Raw genomic sequence first — 18,526 nt, 5'->3', positions numbered from 1 at the left:
AGAGACTCTTGTAAATACCCTACAATGGCATTATTCACATGAAAAATAAGTTTATATTCATTTCTATAAAATAAAAGCACATTAAAACAAAAAATGCATTTTTATATATTTTTTGGCAATAATGCCCAGTGTTGGTGAGATGTAAGGCAAAACATCTGCTATTAGTGAAGTGAATAAGTACAACTTTTCTAGAAGACCATTTGGTAATATATATCAAATGTCTTGAAAATATGAATTATGGCTACATGGCAATTATATCACAAGAAAACTGGAAAAATGTATTATGTTTTAAAGTTTATCTTATGAAAATAAATTAGATAAATGTGTAAAATTACATATGTTGGTGAGAGAAAGAAACTATATATAAGGATATTCTTTTTACAAAAAAAAGATTTAATTTATTTATATTTAGAGAGAGGGGAAAGAAGGGAGAAAGGGACAGAAATATCAACGTGTGAGAGAAACATCATTTGGTTGCCTCTCACCCCCCCCCCCACCTGGGGACCTGGTCTGCAAAGAGGCATGTGCCCTGACCAGGAACTGAACTGGTGACCTTGCGGTTTGTAGGATGATGCCCAAGCCACTAGCCACACCAGTCAGGGCTATAAGGATGTCTGTAATATAACTGCTTATAATGGTGACAAGCTAAAAGCAAATTTTCAGTTGGTAATTAGCTAAACATATTATGGAATATCCATTCAGGAGAATGTATGCGGCATATTTAAAGACATGAAAACAATGTTCCCAATTATTGTTAAGTTAAAAAAACAGAAAAATGACACATTTGTAACAGGAGAAAGACGTAAATATGACCAGAAACAAAATGTTGAGCATAGAAGCTAAAATGTTAACTTTTGTTATATTTTAGTAGTGTTTTTTTGTTATTTTTGCTTTTGCTTTTCTTTTTAAGGTCTATTACTCTCTAAACTTTCTACAAGGAATATGTATAACAATTTTCAAACTTAATTTTTTCACATAAATGAATTTATCAATAAATAAGAAATAAAAGATATTAGAGAACCATCATGTGATAGTATCAGAAACAATGGCTACTCTTAGCATCCATTGGTGTGTGTTTATATGTATTTTCACAGTATGCCTTAAATTATTCCTAAATTGGTTTTTATAAGCATGTTTGAAATTCATAAGCTCCATGCAGCTTGGACAGAGAAGGGAACCTCAACCAACATTTCCCAGAGCAAGTCTTCCTTTAGAAGAAAGATACTGCTTTACAATTGGGATCTTACGCTAGTGATTATGAAACAGAAGAGCAAGTTTCACTTGTAGGATTTTCTATAAAGCTACTGTTGCTTGAAGTATAATTTTCTTCTCTACTGTTGAGAAATAATCTCTTAAGAAAACAAAAAGTGGCTATGATGTCAGATTCTCAGTCTGTGACAGCTTTTCCAATTGAAATCGGTCTCATCCTCTGAATAGAATACAGATACAGATAACAGTGCAATAAACGCAAAGTATCTATGAAAAAACATGAACCATTAGCATGAAAGAGCCACAGTCATCCAGTCATATACGGAGAATTAAATAGTTTTCCACTTTCACCAGACATCACAGGAGTCCTGTTAATCAGCACTTCCCACTTGTAACAGATAAGTAATGACTTCCTCCAGGTCAGTAATGCCACATTGACTGCAACCACTTACAATGAGGATAACCATAGCAAACCCGTTCTCACACATGGGTTACCTTTTCAAGGCTGATTTACAGTCACTGTCCCTTCTCCATTTCTGAGAAAAGGGGTCAACTTAGCCAAAAAGTGCATGTTAACCCCTACCTGGGAGCATCTCTCTAAGGAAGACCCTAGGACACACTGTAAGGTACTGTTGAGTGACCATCCACACCAGTTTGCCCAGACAGTTCTGGTTTATGCCCTGTGTTCTGGAATAACTCTTAACAGCAGCCCCTCACGCTCCCCAGTGTCCCAGGAGGAGGGACACATTAGATGGTCACCCTGTCATCCATACACAGCAGATACAATGCTAGGCCTAGAGCTTGAGATAAACCCCTAAAGCCATCTACATTCCTACTTCATCTTTCCTGTGCACTGATGGTGTGGAATGAAAACCACACAGAATATTCATGCATTCAAATGCCCACATAAGTGGTCTAAAGCAATATGAGTAGCAATCCATCTTAAGGACCCATCCTCCTATGAAGTTCAAAAATTACTATGTAGCCAAAATCATATACTATCAGGATAAGGTAATTATTTGCAAAAATTAGCCAGTCTATTGATAAATTATTAGAAGTTATACCCCTCTAGTTATTAATCTAAAAAATTCCATGAAATGGAAGTGGATCCAAATTTCCTCTAAGCCTATATATTTCTATCTGTGCTGATGGGAAAACTCTTCCCACAGACTCCTTAGCTAGAAAGTATAGGGTCAGACTTGATTCCCTCTTCACTGTCGAATTAGTTACTAAGTCCCACTGACTATTTTTCAAGTCTCTGGAATTCATTACCCACAAATCTTTCTTTAGAACACTATTTCTATCTAATTCTCAATGGTTACAGTAGCCTTAATTTCTATTCTTCTCTAATTCATTTTCCCACTTCTGCCAAAATTATCTCAGGTAAAGCAATTGCTTTAGTCTACTGTCTGCTCAAAACCATCAGATAATATCACATTTCTCCACATGGTACTCAAGACCTTTATCAATTGCACTCAAGCCCCTTTTCCATCCCCAATTCCAACCACACTTTCCATCATGCACACTCTGCCCAACCAGACACGGTACTCATCCAGACATGGTACTGCTCTCCTAGGAGGTGTCTGGAAGTGTTTGCTGACATTTTTGTTTGTCATAGTGTCTGGAGGGTACAAAAGACACTTAATGAGCAGGGACTGAGGGCAATAAAGGTCCAGCAATGTAGGACAAGATGTCTTGCCATAATGCCAATAGCCCGCCAGATGAGACTTCTTCCCTAAACACATTATTTTCACACATGTGTGATGCCTTTTTTCTAAAATCTACTTAACCTCTCTCCACTGGTTCTGCATCTTTCCAAAATAATATTGTCATTGGAAGATACAATTCAAACTCTTCTAATCCGAACACCTCAACTGACTTAATAGTCATATACATTGTGTTCATGAGAGATAATTAAATCACTCTCATAACACACCAGTTGCCTGATTAGCACTTAGTGTATTAAATTATGATCAAACTTCTTACCTACCCGTCATTTCACTCCATGCTCCCCTTCCCCTGATCGCCTGTGTTCCCTAAAATTTGAACTCCTTAAAGAAGTGGATGTTCCTTTGGTATCTCGCTGATTTTTTAAACTCAAATTTCTACTGTTTACATAGTATTCTATGAATGGTTTTTGGATTAAAAGATGAAACATTGTGTCTGCATTCCTATGTGTGTACGTAAGAATGCCATTCCTTAATTAGCTTTTTTTGGTAGTTGTTAAACTTAGAACTCAGAATACTTTGAAGTAAACTAAATATTTCAGTTACATCTTTTATCAGTAATCATGCTTTACAGAATTCTAAAATGAATGTATTACATTACATATCAGACTAAATAAGGTATTACAAACTAGCTGAAAGAGTGAAAACAAGCTGTAGACACTGTGGTAAAGTGGAGAGAATGTTTCCAATAAAAAAGCATTTAACTTACTTTTTTGTTGTTAAGTGCTAAGTATGACTTACAAAGATCTGCCTAATAAGTTTATGTGTTGAGACGTTTGTTATCAAAAAAAATGTAGATCTTAGAAAAAGTGTTCATGTGCAATATTCTTCTATACAGAAGATAAATTTAAAGTGTTTTTATCCCACTCTACTCAACTGTTTAAAGTTTAAGCCTAGACTATTTCTATCGCATATTAAAGATATACCTCTTTATGGTCAAAAGCTTCAACTTAGTTCCCCCTGAGTGGCATAAACAGTAAAATGAGGCAGACAAAGGTCAACTGCTCACGTGCACATCTGTTCATATCTGGGGCTCGGTGTCCGTAGTAACCCGATGGGCAGGAATGCAGGCACTCCCCATACTGGCGCATGCCTTCTCTTCGAAGAAAGAAGAACAACTTCTGTTGACATCGGCTGCACCCATTGTCCTTTGAACAAGACAAGCAACCCTTGCAAACAGGATTTGATACATAACTAGCTGTAAAAGAAACAAAAAAGCATGTTTAAATATGAATATGATCAAACTTCTGGGTAATGTGACATGTCGTAAAGATAAGTATCTCTTATTCTTTTATTTTAATGAAGTAGAAAATCTAAACAAAATATCCTCTGAACCCCCCCAGAAAAATGATTAATACACAGCCAAATTCAGAAAGAAAGAGAGGAAATTCAGAGCCAGAGTTGAAGCTGGAAGCTCAAACTGAATGGCTCATGCAGACGTTAAGCCAGACAGAAGTCGACCTCATGCCAGGGCCCTAAACTAGACCAAGAAAGATGCACATGAAGAGCTGACACTTGATGGGCTTTCAGTCAAAATGGCAGCATAGGTAAACATGGCTAGCCTCCTTGCACAACCACATCAAAATTACAACTAAACTATAGAGTAACCATCATTCGGATCATCAGAAATTGAGCCGAATGGAAGCCCTACAACTAGGGAATTAAAGAAGAAACCATATCGAGACTGGTAAAAGGGGCAGAGTCACAGAATAGCCTGGTCCCACATCAACATATGATGAATAAAAATCAGGAGGGATATCTCAGGATCAAGGAGTCCCAGACCCACACCAGGCTCCACAGACCAGTGTTCCAATGTCAGGAAGATAAGTCTCTGTAAGTTCTAGCTGTAAAAACCATCAGGGATTAAAAATACGGAAGACAGAACCTGCTGGACTCCTTGGCAGATCCTCTTAAAGGGCCCAGGCACAAACTTATTCAGGCTCACTCACTCTGAGCTTCAGTTCTGGGGCAGCAGCTCGAAAGGCACCAGAAGCATACGGGCAGGAACTGAACTGTCCAGCATCAGCACAAGAGCTGGGGGGTAGCTTTCTCCCAGACAAGTGCTGGTGAAGCACATTGTTCCTTTTCTGAGCCATTCCGCCAGAGAGCCACAGAGCCAGCAGGTGAGTGCCATACCTGAGACTCCATTAACCTGGCTCACACTGTTTTCCCCACCCTGGTAATTCTCTGAAGCCCTGCCCCACCCAAAATTTATGCCTACCCAAGCTGGTTCCAGTGGGTTTTCCACAAAAATGACTTGTTTTGGCCTATGCTTCAGATTTTCCTAAATCCTCTCAAACAAGCAGCATCTGGCTTCAGCAAGCCTGTGCCCCTCACTAAGCTGCCCCTGCCCAGCACTATCAGCAGCCAGCCATATTCACAGCTTGGCCTTTCCTGGCCACCTCCAAGCCCAGCACAAGTAGCAGCCATCTGCAGATTGCTTTGTAACTTATGCTGTGTGATTCTGAACAAAACATAGGCAGTGGCTGACCTTGAACATGCCAAAAACAATCAAGGCTCAACTACAAGAGGAAGATGTACTCAGACTACACAGTGGGTACACTTTGAGTACCCAGCTTGGGTAATAGGAGTGGCTGTGCTACTGGACCCTACAGGACACCTACTACATTAGTCCACTCTATCAAGCCCAGGAGACACAGCAGTTCTACCTAATACATAGAAACAAACCCAGGGAGGCTGCCAAAATGAGGAGACAAAGAAACATGGCCCAAATGAAAGAACAGAACAAAACTCCAGAAAAAGAACTAAACAAAGTGGAGACAAGTAATCCACTAGATTCACAGTTCAAAACATTGGTTATAGGGATGTTCAAGGAACTTGGTGAGGAACTTTCATGCTGTTGAGACAGCATAAAAAAGATGTAGTCAGAAATGAAGGATACACTAATTGAAATAAAGAACAATTTACAGGGAATCGACAGTACAGTGGATCATGCCAAGATTCAAATCAGAGATTTGGGACATAAGGAAGCAAAACACAACCAATTAGAACAGAAAAAAATGAAGATAGTGTAAGTAGCCTGGGGAACAACTTCAAGCATACCAACATTTACATCATGGGGGTGCTGGGAAGAGAAGAAAAAGAGCAAGAAGTTGGAAACTTATTTGGAACAGTAACAGAAAATTTCACTAACTTTGTGAAGGAAATAGACACACAAATCCAGGGAGCACAGAGAGTCCCAAACAAGATGAAGCCAAAGAGGCCCACACTAAGACACATCATAATTAAAATGCCAAATGTTAAATACAAAGGGAGACTCTTAAAAGCAGCAAGAGAAAAGCAGTTAGTTACCTACAAGGGATACCCTATAAGACTGTCAGCTGATTTTTCAAAAGGAATTTTGCAGGCCTGGAGAGATTGGCAAGGAATACTCAAAGTAATGAAAAGCAAGATCCTTTGATTCTAAATAATGGATTTATTCTATCCAGCAAAACTATCATTTAGAATCAAAGGAGAGATAAAGAGCTTCCCAGAGAATAAAAAGGTAAAGGAGCTCACCAACACCAAACCAGTATTATATGAAATGCCAAAAGGTCTTTTGAAGAAGAAGAACAACAACACCACCAAAAATATGAACAATAAAATTGCAACAAAATATCTATCAGCAATTGAATCTAAAAAACAAAACAAACAAGCAGAAGAGAAACAGAATCATAGATACATACAAGGTTTTGATGGTTGCTAAAAGGGGGAGGGGTTAGGGGGATGGGTGGAAAGGTAGGGAGATAGGTGAAAAGCTGAAGGGATTAAGAAGTACAAATTAGTAGGTACAGAATAGGCATGGGATGTAAAGTACAGCATAGGAAACACAGTAGCCAAAGAACATGTAAGCATGACCCATGGACATGGACAATGGTGTGAGAATTGCCTGATGGGGGGGGTTGCTGGGCAGAGGGGGACATAGGGGGAAAAATTGGGACAACTGTAATATCATAAATAAAATATAATTTTTTAAAAAGGGAGTTGACACTTGGCTCTCTTTATGTAGACTGGAGTCATGAGGGCTGTTTGTCCATGTAACAAGCACTAGAAGCCCCCACTCCAACTGGCCAGAGGAAAAGATTCCAACCCTGGGTTAGGGCATTAAGGGGATGAGCAGGGAAGCAAGAAAATATAACCCATGAGAAATAAGTACCCACACCTGCAAGACATCCAACAAGAGTGGGATCCAAGCCTAAATTATTGATGCAATATGGAGTCCCTAAGAGGTCAACATTAAAACTTGTCTAAATCAAAGAAAACCCACCAAGAAAAAAAAACTAAAATTGCCCTAATTTTTTTTCTACAATCCTAAGACCTGGAACTTCCAGGGAAAACCACCTTAACATCAAACTGTACAAGTCACATGTACAGGCAAACACTGCCATGAGAAGTCATCAGTCTCAGTTCAGAGGGAGATTTCACACCTAAAGAGTCAGAAATAACAACAGTCTAAAAGAGGCTTTTAAATGGGAATCTTTAGGATATTTAAAAAGATAAAATAAGGACTAGAAATCACATAAGAACAACACCATAAAAATAATGTGCAGAAATTAGAAAGAAATGAAAATTCTAAAACTGACCAGTTGCATGGTTGATTAGAAGAGAGGGAGTTAACTGGAAAACAGATTTAAAGAACTGTAGCACAAAAATGAAAATGTAAAAAGGGTAAGAAGCATGAAAGAAAAAAAATGAAAAGTCTCTAATACATGAGTATTAGGTGTTGCAGAATCAAATAAAGAAATAAGGAAGACATAATATTCAAAGTGGTAGTGGCTAATTAGTTTCCTACACAATGTCTCCTCCTACAGACTTAATTCCAACCCTCACTCTTGTGAGTTCCACGAATCTCATAACTCAGAGCTACTTATGGCAACCCAACCCCCACCCACCTTTCTCTACTTCACGCTATTCTCTTGTTGGGTCTATGTTGCTGCTTTTATACTTATTGTAGGATCTCTGTTACATCGTAGTCGGATGAGATAATTATGACTTATAGAACATTTTCACATAATGGCTTTATGTGAAAATATGACTGAAAATAAGCCTATACTATTTACAATTTCCCCAGCTGCCTTCTGAAGTGGTTTTATTCTGACGTTACTACTGGTGTTCTGAGCAGGATGCAAGGAGTGAGCATGGAAGCTTCAAAAACTAGGGTACAGCTCAACCTCTCTGTGTAAGAAAGGGGTAAAAATTGGGGATGGGAGTAGGGTGCAGAAAACTGAGAAAAACAGAACTGGGAATATTCAGCAGCTGTATGATGGATGAAATGGCTTTGGCAGAGGAGGTGGACTGGGAAGAACCCAACTCACTTATTATTTATTTATTTTATTTTTTAATAGTCACCTGAGGATATGTTTATTGATTTTATTTTTTTTATTTAATCTTCATTGTATTTTTTCCATTACCATTTAGTCCCCATGTATCCTCTTCCCCCCAGCAATCACCACACTGTTGTCCATGTCCATGAGTCCTTTTCCCTTTTTGATTTTAGAGAAAGAAAAGAAGGGAGGGAGGGAGGGAGGGAGGGAAGGGAGGGAAAGAAACATCAATCAGCTGCCTCCCGTACATGCCCCTATTGGGGACTGAACCCACAACCTAGGTATGGGCCCTGACAGGAGACCACACCCGCAACCATTTGGGATAGGGGACAATGCTCTAACCAACTGAGCCACCTGTCCAGGTTGAACCCAACTCATTTTAATTTGGGGGGCTGTCTAAGAACAGAACCCACCTTAAGCACAAAGACCCGATGGCATGATATTTGAAAAGGCAATATTATGGTTACCCAAATGCCCAACTTAGTTCCATCAGTAAAAAAGAGACTTAGAAGACTGACATGCACAGCAGCGTGGTTTAGGAGAAGCCTCTGCACCACAGCCACCATAAACTAAGGCCGAAGCTGGGCTTACTCTCAGTTCAAAGCTAAACCAAGCACTCTTTATCACCATAAATCACACTCCATAGTAAAAAGTAGGGAGAAAAGAGAGGTTACAGAACTAGGGAAGAGAAGTCACAACATAAATTAAAGGCTTTTTGTTTTGTTCTGTTTTTATGTATCAGATGCCAACTTTCATCTTGACCACAAAGGTTTCAGAGTCAACAAAGTGTTCTCTACATTTTTTAAAGGTATTCTGAAAATCATTAAAAGCATTGCTTTATTTACTTGAACCCTGACTGGCTTAATGAAAATGAATTAGGGAATCCTTGCCTGAGTGTATATCTCAGATATCTTTATAACCCTACACAAGGAATCCTCTTAAACAAAAGCGACAGGAGCCCCACCCAAACTAAGTGCCCTCTCTTCCTGTCCTCCAGTCTTCTTTAGTCATTAACAGTGCTCCTCAATGCTGAAGGGCAAGGGCATGTATAATTTTTGCAGTTTGAAGTTTCATGCCCCAAACTTCAAATAGACTTTTTCAGTTTAATTAACCATTGTCCAGTATCTACTATCATAGTAGCCTCTATGTGATCAATCAAGAGCTTCACAATTTAACTAAAGCTTCTTCATCCATATGCTGACTACACCAATCCCTGTATCTACCGTCAGGCAAGAATATACCTTTTAACTTGACTAAAGTAAGTTATTTTGTCAGGATCTTAATAAGTCAAATGGCTCTGCCTATTGCTTTGAGATTTAATTCAAGTGTGCAGGTGAATAAACAGACCTTAATTCTCAGCTCTGATGACCATGTTTATTTGCTCTCTCTGTAAGCTTCAACTTTTCCTTCCCTAAAGCCTGCTGAGACCCAGAGCCTCATCATTCCAACCAAAACACTTTCTCAAACTAGACCCACCCAAAAGTGTAAAGATGAAATATATCACTTAAAAGATGAAAAATCCTCACAAAGATGTAAGCAGTATTAACACAAATCCATACATATCTCTAAAGGAGTATGTGGAGATAGAAAACAAGACAAATTTGAGGCAGAAACCAGGTAACAACACCTATATTACTAACAAGTATATCAAGACAGAAAAACAGTGTAAATAGAACTCTTTACTTTTGATTCTAATTATTCGATTTGTGTTCCTTTAAATTGCAAGTTTTTTTAATGAATCTTGGTATTTTAAGTTTGATCCTTTGTTAAATCAAGTTCAGTTATTCACATTTTATCCCATAGAGTATTCTGTGTAGGTGTTGAATGCCCATCTGTTCCTAATATACTCCTAACATTTTTTAAAAGGGCTCCCCTGTTTCTGGAGTTAGTCCCAGCCAGGCAAGAAGAAACCTAAATTCCATCTAAGTGAAGGCATCCATTCCTGACAAAAGGTACAGATTTCTAATTTTGCACATAATGGGACTGACAATGGGCTATGGGCATCTTATCCTCACTCCATATTTGCTCCTTAAATAATGTTATAAGTTCAAAAGATTTTTTTAAATTAACAACTCCTATGAACTTAATTGATCAAACTTATCATAAAATTGTTAATTTTTGTCTCTGCTCCATTCCAAATTCAAGACTTACTTAAAAACAAAAACCCTATCTCTGCCACCAATAACATGTCAGATCTTATATAAATCAAGCTGGGCCTAGCTCCTCCCACTAGAACTTGGCAACACTGGGTTTAAAAAAAAAAAAAAAATCTCGTAATCATGTGTATTATCACACTCAAACTCAACTAAGCAATCGAGGTCATGAATGGAGTCACACAAGATTTGACCAAAATAAGAAATGCTTATCTTGGGCTACTTAGCTTAGTTTCATATTTCATTGTAAGTATTTATAGAAAATATCGCCATAAAACATGTCATCTGACCTTTGACACAAAGACAAATTCTAACACTCTAGATGTTCACTATTCCAATCATCATGTCCTCAACAGGAAATAAATGTTAAAATTAACAATGTTAATAAAGCTTAAGCAGATACACATTTCTCTATGTCCATTAAAGTTTTAGAGGGCTCAATTAACATGATTTAATCAAGAAAAAAATTGAAAAAGATAATAAAGGGCAAATGCACCAAAAATTCCACAATTTTAGAACCTCTATAATTAAACCATATTTTCTCAATCTCTCTTTATCTGGTGTCATAAATTCTTCAATAGATAATATTTTAGGTCAACGGCTTACAAAACTAACTTCTCAAATTACTAGCTTTAAGAAATCTGTATTAATTGGCTGCTTGAAAATGTTATTATTTGACAATTAATAATACCATTTTATCCACCTAAAATATGTTAGTTCGGAATGAAAGACCAGATATATCCTTATTTCTATATGTATTCCTTGGAAAAATAATGTTTAAAAAGTTATGTCCCCCAAAATATGAAAATTATCTCTAGAGATGAATATTCTAATGACAGCAGGATTAAAGGTCATTTAATCAGATGATTTTGCTTCTCTTACCAAAACTCAAATAAAGCTGCCAGGAGACTTTAAACTATGAAGGAAGTGCTAAGATCTTCAAACACAAAACATGAAGAAAATTATCACAATTATAAACTTCTAATTACTCTGCAGTGCCAGGACCATTTAACCCGTAATCCTCACAGCCTGGCACCCGAGAAGTCCACGTACCATCACAGTGAACTATGGCCGTAGTGTGGCTCACTGGACGGGACATTTTTCACACAGCACAGGGAAGTGGAAAGCTGCAAGTCTGACTTAACCAAGAAGTCCCAGGGAAGCCCAGAATATCAATAACTCTAGGTCAAGGAAAGATGATGAGCCAAGATACTTGCAAAATAAATGTGGATGGAGTCTTACATGGGTCTGTTGGAGGGCACAACAGACCTATTAAGAACATGGGAAACATTTTGCTTTTCATTTAGTAAGTCACAGACTCCACTAACATCCAAGACAGGCTGCAAAACAGGAGGAGATTGTATGCATGGGGCCAGGTGGACGCTGGACATATCGAGGGGAACACCTTGTAAAGTATATGACTGTCTAACCACTATGCTGTACACCTGAAACTAATACAAAATAATACTGAATGTAAAATGTAGTTGAAAAATATAATTCAAATTTTTTTCAAGGTAAAAATCTCAAAAAGAAAAAAAAAAACTGATGGAGAGTGAAAGCATGTACCGTAGCAAACCATCACTACAATCATCAGAGGAAAAACAACTTTGGTTCAACACAATTTACCTCGAGGCAAAGAAGTATGCCTTCAACACAATTTCACCCAACACGTAAGCAGCTGATGCAGATGTGGGCTGCACATCTGGTGGTGGGGGCCACAGATTTCCCAAAAGAGCTTCTGAACACACATCAATTGCAATGCAAGGTACTCAAGCGCTTTTTGTCAGCATCCACCAGGTCCTGACCCCCCCGGGCCTAGCTGCACAGAGAAGCTGCAGGAACGCTACAGTTGGCCCTATGCCTGCCAGTTCTGTGTGCTGCTCAAGAGCAGTCCCATCCCAGCCCACGCCACAGTGAGAAGCTCGGGCAGAACTTCAGAATGCAAATGAATTAAATGGGATTTAGAAATTCTTCAGGAACGTGTTTCCAAAACGGCCATTAATACCCACTCAAGCAGAAAGACCAGACACACATACAAGGAAGTAGCTACGTGTAGACCTGGTAGAAAAATTAAAATCATGAGCCCTCAGCTTAGCATGCGTAATTCCCTAAGGGATGGATTTTTCCTAATGAACTCTCACTTTGGAAACCACGCCCTATAAGGCTTATTCCTTTTCCCCCTCCTAGAAACTCTGACATAAAAATAAATCCTAATGCGCATGCCTACACTGGATATAAATTCTGACAGGTAACGGGAGTGGGGTGGGTATGTACAATTGAAGATCAGAACACTCTCACCACAAAACTAAGCTATTAAAATGCAGGCAAAACAGGCCACCAGAATCATGAGCTCTTCAGCTTCTACAAGTGCTAATGCCAATAACATTAATTGGTTGATGAAGTCAGAAAAAAATATAGAAGATGGTTGAGACTGCACATTTCCCCAAAGATATACAAGTATGATGTTTTTGAAACAAGGGAAAAATTGTATCTTATGTTGTATAAAATAAGCCACCTGTTTAAATCTGTGAAAGAGAAAAAAATGTACTCCATAAAACTGTTCTCACGCCAAACGAAAAGCAAGCTTACAGTTAGAATGCGTGCGAGGCTGCAACCCGTAGCTAGAAAGTTGTGTTGTGTAGAAGACTCATGCCAAGTGTCGGCCTGGGCTTTCCCAATACACTAAAGACCCTGTTGACAAACTGTTGGTGCTAATGGTAACTCCAGCATGAGCAGATCTAAATATATACATTTACGAAGATTGTGAAACCGCCACTGTCACATGGTTCCATGTTTACACAAGGAGATAGTCCCATTATTTAAATGTAAAAAACAAACTGCTCACAAACAGACCAGATTATTTCTCCATCAAATACTTAAATACTTCTTATACTAACTCTGTTCCAAAACAGTTTAGCAAACTTCCAAAATACTGTGTAACATAAGTGCCATAGTGTCTGAGCTATCCAACTGCCTGTAGGAAAAAAACCTCCCCTTCCTATCTACCCAACGATTTGTTTTTTAAAAGGGAGGAGGGATGGGATGGAGTCTATCGAATGTATATTTCCATCATGTACAAGCTGTTGACCACACCTCATACACCACCTGCTTCCTAGAACAGAAATTAGTTTGCCAACTCCTGCTTATTCCACTATTTTCATTTTGAAACAATAAATGAAAAGGAAACGGGATGGCTTCTTTGGTGTCATAAACACAACCCGCAAGAAGAATCAGTGTCATAACTAACCAGATTAAAGGCTCCATGTGTTTTAGATGTGGGAACTTCCATGGGTCAGACCGCGGTGTTTTAAAATTGAGAAACAGCACTTAGCTAGCTACTGTCCTAGAGAAAAGTTTCTTCAAACAAAGATAATAAAATGTTTTTTAAGTTGCTTTAATGAAAAACACAATAATAAACCCTTAGGGTTGGCAAACAATATTATGAAAGAATTATTCAGGAATAGGCTGTGCTGCAAAAAAAAATAAAAGTGAAAGCTCTATTGGATTCAGTGTAGGTCACCGTGGGTAAAATATCACATACATTTACAAAAATCAGAACAGCTCACTACTAAATCTCCAGACCTACAGAGGATCTGTGGTTCTCGACAAGCTTTTCATCAGCTGTCTGCATTTACCATGTATAAACAGCTAGTTTTAGCATTTTTTGTGGATTTGCTAACTTCACAGCAATCCATACCTCAGACCTAGTTTGAAATCTAGCTTTTCAATTATTCTAAGAAACTTCTGTCTTCTCAGAAGAAGAAATGAAAAAGAGGAAGATAAAAATGGGGGCTGGAGAGGATATAAAATGAACACTTTCCTTTGGGGAAAATGCTATATGACAAGTTGCAGGTTCCATGCTTTCATACTTTTTGAGTCATGTTTATTATGCATCATTTCTGTTTATTCAAATAAATAAACAGATCAGAGAATTTAAGAAACCTTTCCAAGGTCATACAGTTTGTTAGTGACAAATTTGAATCCAGCTCCAACTTCTGATTTCAAAAGCCATCCTACTTCCCCATTAAGAAATATATGTGTGGCATGGTGGAAGGGGGGTGAAATGCACTATACCGTGATTAAACTGTGAGAATTTCTTTCATTAGGCTGTACCCCAGTAATTTGCCCACTGCCTCTTTATTTTTGCTATAATTAAAAATAGAAAAATCAGTTACTTTTGATGATTAGTCACTAAGAGCACTATACTAATTCTTTCCTAACATAACTAAGACAACATTAAGTCTCATAAACCAACAGAAGAGAGATGTCAAAAGGATAATGGGGAAGACTGAGTTACAGGTTTCTTGTGATAGAGGTTAAAGGGAAGGCTTCTGAATTATAAACGGAAAGTCTTTAACTATTTGGGCATACAGCAAAAAGCCAGCACTTCTTAAATAAGGATCTCCACTTGACAAGTTCAAAGTAAAAAAAAAAAAAATCACCCTCAAACCATGCAATTTCCTGCAAATGGGCCAGTCTGCTCACTGTCTTTGAAGACATATCCTGGCCTGGCCAAAGGGCCTTTGAAGTAGCACAGCAAGCACACCTATGTCATTAGAAAGGCTGGGTACGCCTTCAAATGACCCGAACTAGATTTTAAAGATGCACAAAAGGAAGGAGGTACAGACTGACAGACTGACACAAAGAAGAGAAACCTCTGCTCCAGACTGATTTGGAGAGCACTCGCCACTGCTCACTGACCATGGTGCTCCACTCCCTCCAAGCCTTGGAAGCCACAGGCAAACTCCATGCATGTGAATGGGACACTAAACAGTGTTTAGTCACTTTCAAAAAGTGGTAAAACTAGATGTAGATGAGTATACGGACACAAATAGAGAGAGAGACATGTTATGTATGCATATATGCACAGATGTGTGTGTAGACATACTAATTGTGTATACAAATATTTGCATGTGCTATTTTTCTGAATCATTTGATTGTAACTTAAAGACACTGTGTTCTTTTATCTCTAAATTTGTCAGTGTTCACTACGTATTTCCGAAATGCAAGGACATTGTCTTGCAACAGTCATATTGGTACAATACTATTTTTAATCCATGGTCTGTATTCAATTATTCCAATAACAACCTTTATAACTCTTTTTCTCCAAGACTAGAATCTCATCCAAGATTATGCATTGCATTAGGTTGTCCTGTCTTTTTAGTCCCCTTTAATCTAGACACTTCTTCTTTCATGAATGTGATGTTTTAGAAGAGAACAGGTCAGTTATTTAGAGAATGTCCATTTGGGTTTGTCTAGTGTTCCCTCATGATGGGACATGCATTTGGGGGAAAATGTATAAAATGATGTTATGTCCTTTCGTTGTGCACATCAGGTGGCAGAAGATGGATTTGGCTGCATTATTGGTGATGTTAACTTTGATCTCTGGTTGAAGATAGTGTCTGCCAGGTTTCTACATTTTTTGGTGGGGGGGTGAGGATTTTATTTATTCATCTTTAGGGAGAGGGGAAGGGAGGGAGGAAGAGAGGGAGAGAAACATTAATCAGTTGCCTCTTGCCTGGCCCCAACACAGGAACTGGACCAGCACCCCAGACATGCGCCCTGAGGGGGAATCAAACTGGCAACTTTTTGGTTTGTGGGAAAACAACCTACCCACTGAGCTATACCAGTCAGGGCCAGGTTTCTACATTTTAAAGTCACTGTTTTCTCTCTGTAATAAGTAGTTTCTGATGAGATACAGTAAGACTGTCTAAGTATCATTTTGGCACCCATTGATGATTCTCGCCGAAATCAACTATTATTCTGATGGTTATCAAAGGTGGTTTTCTAACACCATCATTCCTCCTGCACTCCTTAGAGGGCATTCTAGGGTTAGAAGGACCTCCCCTTCTCCCTTCAATTGCTTGTCTGCATGTTTGTTTATATCAGTAGAGAATCCTGGATTTTATTCAGTGGACTATAATCTGTTACTGTATTGACACTCAACTTCTCCTAGATTTGTTCAGTGGGAATCCTTCCAGGTGCTGTGGTTCTGAAATTGTATTTGATATGTTCCTCTCTACCCCAGGCAACAAGTGCTTGGGGTAGAGAGGAAGGAGATCTCATTTATCCGGGGAGAACTAAGAATAGGTGGTAATGTGAGTTGGGTCTTGAAGAGAAAGCAGGAGTTTGCCAGTTGGAGGAGGATATCCCAAGGACAGGGAACAGGATGTGCATTAAGGTCGGCATAGGGTTGGCGAATACAAAGACAAAAGGTCCAGGACATCTGAAAAATCCTGGCCTAGGTTATCAACAATGTACCTTCCGGACAACTGCAGAAACAAAAGAAAAAGCCACTCAATATTTAAGTTGGATACAGGAAGAATTTGTTGAAAATAGGAAAATTATGATGTTACCATGGAGTTTTTAATAGTAGAATACAGAGACTGTAACCCTAGAAGTATAATCTAACTTTAAAAGTGTGTATTTTCAGGAGTTTGGAAGGAAACAGGTTTGGGTTTGCAGCCAATGTTTCTAAATTAAAATTCAAGAATAAGTCATATAAAAACTAACCTTGCCCTGACCAGTGTGGCTCAGTTAGTTTGGTGTCATCCCACCAGGTGAAATGTCACCAGTTCGATTCCCAGTCAGGGCACATGCCTGGGTTGCAGCCCTGTCCTCAGTCAGGGCAGGAGGCTGCAATCCAGAATAACATTTCTCACATCAACATTTCTCTCCCTCTCTTTGTCCCTTCCATCCCCCTATCTCTAGACTAAATAAAATCTTTAAATAAATAAAAATAAAAGCTAATCTCATTTTTCAAAAATCATAATTACCATTTGTTGAAGAGGCTATTTTTGCTCCATTTTATGCTCCTGCCTCCTTTATCAAATATTAATTGACCATAAAGACTTGGGTTTATTTCTGGGCTCTCTGTTCTGTTCCATTGGTCTATGTGCCTGTTTTTATGCCAGTACCAGGCTGTTTTGATGACAGTGGCCTTGTAATACAGTTTGATATCAGGTATTGTGATCCCTCCTGCTTTGTTCTTTTTTCTCAAAATTGCTGCAGCTATTCAGGGTCATTTGTGGTTCCATATAAATTTCTGAAATGTTTGTTCTATATCTGTGAAATATGTCATAGGTACTTTAATAGGGATTGCATTGAATCTATAAATCGCTTTGGGTAGTATGGCCATTTTGATGATGTTAATTCTTCCAATCCATGAGCATGGTACATGCTTCCATTTGTTTGTGTCTTCCTTAATTTCTTCAGTGTTGTGTAGTTTTCTGAGTAAAGGTCTTTTACCTCCTTGGTTAGGTCAAATGGTGTTGGGAGATCTGGACACCTACATGCAAAAAATGAAACTCGATCACCAACTTACACCATACACAAAAATAAATTCAAGGTGGATAAAAGACTTAAATATAAGTCATAACACCATAAAAGTCTTAGAGGAAAACATTGGCAGGAAGATCTCAGACATTCCACGCAGCAATATCCTCACAGACACGTCCCCTAAAGCAAGGGACATAAAGGAAAGAATAAACAAATGGGACCTCATCAAAATAAAAAGCTTCTGCTGGGCTAAAGAAAACAGCATTAAAACACAAAGAGAACCAACAGTGTGGGAAAACATATTTGCCAATGATACCTCAGACGAGGGCCTGATCTCCAAAATATATAAAGAACTCACATGACTCCACTCCAGGAAGACAAACAACCCAATTAAAAAATGGGCAAAGGACTTGAACAGACACTTCTCCAAGGAAGACATACAGAGGGCCCAGAGATATATGAAAAGATGCTCAGCATCACTAGCCATCAGAGAGATGCAAAATAAAACCACAATGAGGTACCATCTCACACTGGTTAGAGTGGCCAACATAAACAAATCAACAGACAAATGTTGGAGAGGATGCAGAGAAAAGGGAACCCTAGTGCACTGTTGGTGGGAATGCAGACTGGTGAGGCCACTGTGGAAAACAGTATGGAATTTCCTCAGAAAACTAAAAATGGAACTGCTCTTTGACCCAGCAATTCCACTGCTAGGATTATATCCTAAGAACCCTGAAACACCAATTCAAAAGAACCTATGCACCCCAATGTTCATAGCAGCACAATTTACAATAGCCAATTACTGGAAGCAACCTAAGTGCCCATCAGCAAATGA

At 38.6% G+C, this 18,526-nt stretch overlaps 1 protein-coding gene across 1 annotated transcript in view; it reads right to left on the bottom strand.

Annotated features, from left to right (window-relative positions):
- RSPO2 (R-spondin 2) overlaps nucleotides 1-18,526 on the bottom strand; it is a 142,891-nt gene that overhangs the window by 66,039 nt on the left and 58,326 nt on the right. Inside the window, exon 3 of the mRNA XM_024572270.3 lies at nucleotides 3,946-4,134. Within this exon, the coding sequence (XP_024428038.2) occupies nucleotides 3,946-4,134 (189 nt within the window). The remainder of the gene's footprint in view (nucleotides 1-3,945; nucleotides 4,135-18,526) is intronic.

Source organism: Desmodus rotundus, chromosome 8 (assembly GCF_022682495.2).
Source record: "Desmodus rotundus isolate HL8 chromosome 8, HLdesRot8A.1, whole genome shotgun sequence".
Lineage (NCBI taxonomy): Eukaryota > Metazoa > Chordata > Mammalia > Chiroptera > Phyllostomidae > Desmodus > Desmodus rotundus.
This window is presented reverse-complemented; position numbering and strand designations above follow the sequence as displayed.